The sequence below is a fragment of the Triticum dicoccoides genome, chromosome 1B (assembly GCF_002162155.2).
Source record: "Triticum dicoccoides isolate Atlit2015 ecotype Zavitan chromosome 1B, WEW_v2.0, whole genome shotgun sequence".
Classification (NCBI taxonomy): Eukaryota; Viridiplantae; Streptophyta; class Magnoliopsida; order Poales; family Poaceae; genus Triticum; species Triticum dicoccoides.
Window position 1 is genome coordinate 374,940,473 of NC_041381.1, and position 5,868 is coordinate 374,946,340.

Consider the following 5,868-nt stretch of genomic DNA (forward strand, 5'->3'; position numbering starts at 1 on the left):
CAAACTTTAAAGGTTTTGTATGGTTTTGCTCCTGCCGGCGTGACTCTATATGTGTGTGTGTTGGTGTTGGCAGTAGCCAGTAGGTCGAGTGTGTGCTTATTGTTTTTGTACCCCCTTGATGCTTCATTTTGAGTAAATAAAATAGTGCCTCCGTTTCATAATATAAGACGTTCTTTAGGTTACCTTTTATTGAAAACAAAAGGAGTTGATGAACCAAAATTATACTCAACCAGTAGTTGAGGGACCAAAAGTACACTTGAGCTGCGGAAATATGATTTCGTACTCTGATTACAAATTGCATGAAAATCCTATATGGAGTAGTGCATGAATGCATTATTTGGGGTAATAGTGATCAAATAGGTTAGTAAGCAATCAAAGGTAATCCATGCCTTAAATGCTATATAATCCAGCTTCAGAAAATTTCATAGAGTCCACGGACTGAGCTTACTAAGTTTTAGACATGGATCCAGCACTTGTATATAAAGCATTTAACCAGGATTTGACCGGGTTGGCTGCAGCGTGGAAAACTGTTAAACTTCACTCTGTACCACAAGAATGTAAATAGCTGTACTACTTCTGATAATGATACCTCGTACAAGGTCGTTCACAGTGTAAACAGCAGAAGAATGCCCGGCGACTGTCGGGGAACAGTTCGCCGGCTATAATGTTACAACAAAGAGCAACTGCACACTGTCATTTTGTAACAAAAAGAATAGACTAGGCACACACAATCAATCAAGTGCTCAGTCAATTAGTTGCTTAAGAAAGTTCAGCTTTAGGGCTCTTCCATAGATGTTTGGCGTGTAGAGCTCTTCATAATTTTTTGGTGTCTGCACATTTTTCTTCTGATAAGGCGGCTTGCTTGATCTCATCACGATGGGCAGCCTATTTCCTTGTCCTGCGACCATCCCAACTCTTCCAAAAATGCCAATAATACACCATTTGACCAACCAAAACCAGTCTGCAGAATGATATCCAACGACCTCAAGTTAGAATTTCAGATGGTAGTTGGAGGAGAGGAGATACTCCGTATTTGTGGTTATGAGGAAACAAGGCTGGCAAAATTAGAACCTTGGTAGTATTTGTGGTTTTGAGGAAACAAGACTGGCAAAATTAGAGCCTTGGTAATTAGAGCTTACAACAAACTATGGACGAATAAATTGTGTAAGGTTCACCATTTATCAAGTACAAACATGCTTTATCATATTGTGAACACAAATGAAGGGCTTTTACTTTCATTTGTAACATATAAGTCCATACCTGTGGTTTGTATTCGCCGCCTCCTCCAGATTTTCCACAGGCCTCGACGTCGTATTTCTCATGCATTGCGCCACTTGATTTGTAGGCTGCATAGTTTGTTCTCACCCACCTCGTGGCAATGTCCTCAGCAAATTCTTTTGCTTCTGTTGAACCAGAGTTCAGCAATCCCTCAGCTATCAGATGCTGCAATGGTGCCCATCCATTTGGAAAATCCCTGTTTAATTACCAGAATACCAGTTTTAAAGAAGGGACGCCAAATAATTTCCTGTGCCAGGCAAAGTTTTACGATATCTAATAAACCATTTTAGGAAACTAACCATTGTTGCCCTGTATTGGATACTGAAGTTGCTATTCCTGCAGGACAGACCAACCCTGATGTTTGGAGGCTTCTCATGACTCTCACTGATTTTGCTTCATCCAGAAATGGCCCCAAACCTGGTTAAGTTCCAGACAACCATAATCAGTGGCGAGCAACAAAAGGGTGAATGTTCAGAGAGTTCCATAACCGCTGTTATTATTAATTTTAGGGAAACATGCTGGTAGATATTATACTTTTTGGTACTTCCTGGCTGTCACTGCACCATTAGGCATGAGAAAATAAACACAGGGAGACAGGGAACATACAGTACACACCTGAATTATGTGCATTTAACCACAAGGGTATGAAGTTAGAAGCAAATATTTTGCGGTTTTGTGACTTCAATTCCCACTTGTAGACTCCCTGGAACAATAATAATAATGTATCAAGTTAATACAACCAGAAAAAATTCACCACAGTCGGACAGGATTATGAGTGATCAAACTGATTTCCTCTATGAGCTCACCTGGCAATTTCCATCAGTGGGAAGCCAGTAGTCAAGCCACTGTTCCATCTCAGAATTCCATAAAAGAGACTCGATTGCGGTATGGCGTGCTTTTGAAGCCTGTGAGAAAATTTCTGCAGTTGCCTTCTCTCCAATGAGTTCTGCAAAGACCGCTATGTCCCGTTCCATCTGTATTGTGAATAAAGGTAAGGATCATTTAACATTTACGGACATTATTACTCGTAAGTTGTAACAGCTACATAATGATTAGGTCCATACCTTACCTTGCATATGAATGTGTTCAAGTCCACAGGTATAACGAATGTTGTTACCAAGGTTGTCATGTCAGTTGAATTGCTGCATCAGTGAACGAATCATCATTATAAACAGCAGATGGTACACGTTATGATTTTGATCACACTAGAGCTCTTAAATGTCCCCTTTTGGCACTACATCACTGAATCAACAGAAGATGCAGCATTCGTTTTATTGGTAATTCATGAGTTACAGAGCATCCAACCTCATCCATCGAGAGCTAAAATCCCATCCGGATTCAGCTGCTGAAGCAATCTGATGATATAATTTTTCCTTAGCAGCCGTAGAATTAAGCTTTGAGGCCAGTTCCTCATCCTGAAAACATCAGAGACTGCATATTTAGTTTATCCTTTGACATGGCAAAATTTTCACCGCGATCAACATGTTAACAGCATAACCAAAGTAAAAGACTTTACAATTGTTGCACTTTCTGGCCTAGGTTTGTTCCACATAGCCTGGTAGCGACTCAAATTATGCACCCGTCCATGATTGTCCATTATTTCCACGTTGTGAAGCTCTGCGTCACAGAACCATTGTACAGGGGAACTGAATTTTAACCTTGCGAGTATGTAAAAGGGGATGCTAAAATATGGGTTTCATGCCTGCTACCTGATACCCAGAAGCTATGCTCTTTCAGCAAAGAGGGGAATGCTCTCCTCACAAGGCCCAAATCACCTGTTGCCGTGTATAATTCCAAAACCATCGAGCTCAAAAGTGGCGGTTGGCTGCACAGTGAAAGCATATATCAGGTGACCAGCATATTGCCACGTGAATGCATTACAAGTTCTTTTGTACTTAATTTGGAAGATGACCCCAAAATTATTTTATTATTTTGACAAGAGAAGATGACACCAGTAATAAATATAATATTATAATAAAGTTACGAACTTTTTCTCAGGTAGAGAAGACAATGTGAACTTTCCTAGCAGGTGATGAGTGATATGGCAGAAACAAAGAGTGAACTGCACTTAATTTGCACCGGGTAGACTGTCACTTTGCACTAGTTTTTGCAAAAGTTTCCACTTGCTCAGTTGAGTTGAACACAATAATATTGCACTTCGCACTAAGTATCTTCAAAAAACACGCATATAATTTTTCTATTTCTTATTTTAAAATTGTGATTATACATTCGCATTATGTGGTGAAGTAGACACCTATAAATTTTGGTTGAAAAATATGATCACTTGCAATCTAAAAATAACAAGTATATGCTCTTTTTAAGATGTGTATTTTTTTTACAAAAACTTTATAGGGATATAATTCAACACATAATACACTGCACTTTTCAGATTTTATATGTATGTTCTTTTACAAGGCGTGATACCTGACACTCCCTTCATTCCATAATGTAGTGTCCATAGTTTTTTTTTTCAAAACTCAAACTTTCCAAACTCTGACCATGTTTATAGAAAAAATCGTGTACATATATAATATCAAAAGCATATCAATGGATGCGTTATGAGTTATATTTCCGTATTGTATATGCTTGGTATTGATGTAGATTGTCTCTTCTATAAACTCAGTCAAAGTTTGCTAATTTTAACTTTTTAGAAAATATATGAGCGCTACATTATGATACGGAGGGAGTACGAAGTGCAATATTATAATACAGAATGTCAAAAAACCCTGATGCAAAAAATATATAAAAAAAAACTTTGCGGTGCACATGCATGCAAATCAAACAGTGTGTACTGCGGAGAGACAGAGTTGTCACCTTCGATTAGTGTAGTAGGATCGGGCACCGTTGAGAACAAACCCATATTCCTCCACGAGGTACACAAGATTGAGCACGATGTCCTTTGCTGTGTCGTACATTTTGCTCACCAGTAATCCCCTGCATGCATGCATGCATCAAGCCAAGCAGAAATCAAACATCTACTACACCACCCTGTCCTTTTTTTGGTGTGTGTGTGTGTGGGAATATACTACATACACTACCCTGTCGGTGTACCGGGACAACAACACGAACCGGCTACTGCAATTTCCTCTAGAATGAACCAAGGACGGACGGATCAACCTCAGTGGATCCTCGATTGGGACAAATTTTAATGGAGCGAGCGGCCCCCGGCCGGCCCTGCGCCGGTCAGCGAAGCACCACGTCCCATCCCATATGAAAACAAATCAGCTGCCCACAGTATGCTTCCTTTGATTACGTGACAAAGGTGAAGAGACAAGCGAGCTAGGGGAACTCCACCACGTAAGCCCGAAACAGTCCAAACGGCAACCTACCTAGCTACTTCTGTCTTCTAGTACTAGCTGACAATTGGAAGAACACGTGAAGCTACTTTGAGAGGTTCGTGGACGACCAATAATGGAGGGGCCGAGAGGAATACGAGGTGTATGGAGTAGGCACGGACCTGACGACCCAGTACGAGTCCCAGTAGTAGACCTCCCGGAACCTGGAGCCCGGCACGACGACCCTGCCGGGCAGCGGCAGCAGGGTGTGCCGGTCGGGCCGCGCCGCGACGGACGGCGCCACCCGCCGCGCCAGGTCCTTCCACAGCGCGTGCACCTGCAGCGCCCACGCCCGCGCCTCGCCGCTCGCGACCCTCGGCAGGAACCCGCGCGGCTCGGCCTCGAAGTCCGGCGGGTCGGCCTCCACCAGGTCCGAACCCGCCCGCGCGAAGTACCGGGCCAGGAACGCCTCCATCTCCCCCCGCGTGGTTACCGCCGCGACCGCGGCCTCCGCGGCGGCCCGGTCGGCGCCGGGCGCGAGCGGCAGGTCGACGTAGAGCTTGGGGTCGAAGTCGCGCGGCCCCAGCACGCGCAGCGCCCCCGACTGCACGCGCTGCAGCAGCGCGAGGAGCGCGCGGGCGCCCTCGCCGTGATCGCCCTCGCCGGCGGCGGCGTGGGCGGGCTCCATCTGCGCTGCGCTGAGCAGAGAGACGAGGAGGAGGAGAACGGGCAGTAGTAGAAGATGGCGCGGAGGCGGGGCCATTCGGTGAAGATGAAGAGAGGGTTTTCTGTTCTGTTGCGGAATTTGCGGGGGCGTGACGTCCGTGCGGGAACGGGAAAGGGTGTCCCGGTTGAGACGGTTCCGCTTCCGTACGGCGGCGAGCGGGGCGACGGGGGCGCGGCGGACTCTTCCTTCCTCTCCCCTCCCGCGGTTGGCTGATGGAAAGCGGAAATGATAATTTTGCTGGCGGTTTGGGCTTTGCGACGCGTGGGTTTTTATTCGGAACGGGGGGGAGGCGCCTGCCGACCTGGGCCGGCCGTTGGGATCGATGTCCAGTGGACGCATGTGTAGCGGTTGGGTTTCTCTTTTCTTTTTCGTTGGTGGCTCGCTGGCCTCCACGTCAGTCGGCGCTGGCGATGGCGGTGGCCGGATACCTTCGCGGCGGCAGGGGAGGGGGACGCGCGCCACCCACCATGGACGGAGGACATATGATACGCTGGTCAGTGGTGACGGCGCCTGATTTGCGTCGTTGGACGTGATTAGACGGACCGATCACGTCAGTTCTTCTTTACACAGTACAATCACACGTGCTTA

At 45.7% G+C, this 5,868-nt stretch overlaps 1 protein-coding gene across 1 annotated transcript; it reads right to left on the reverse strand.

Moving 5' to 3' along the window:
- Positions 1–562: 562 nt before the first annotated feature.
- LOC119336275 (probable trehalase) lies at positions 563–5,480 on the reverse strand. Its single transcript, XM_037608273.1, has 11 exons — positions 4,736–5,480; positions 4,093–4,212; positions 2,988–3,103; positions 2,795–2,895; positions 2,584–2,693; positions 2,348–2,420; positions 2,085–2,252; positions 1,894–1,981; positions 1,578–1,695; positions 1,261–1,474; positions 563–961 (listed from the first exon to the last, which is right to left on the reverse strand). The coding sequence occupies exons 1-11, from the start codon at positions 5,314–5,316 to the stop codon at positions 872–874; spliced, it is 1,779 nt and encodes a 592-aa protein (XP_037464170.1). The 5' UTR covers positions 5,317–5,480; the 3' UTR covers positions 563–871.
- Between the last annotated feature and the right edge of the window lie 388 nt (positions 5,481–5,868).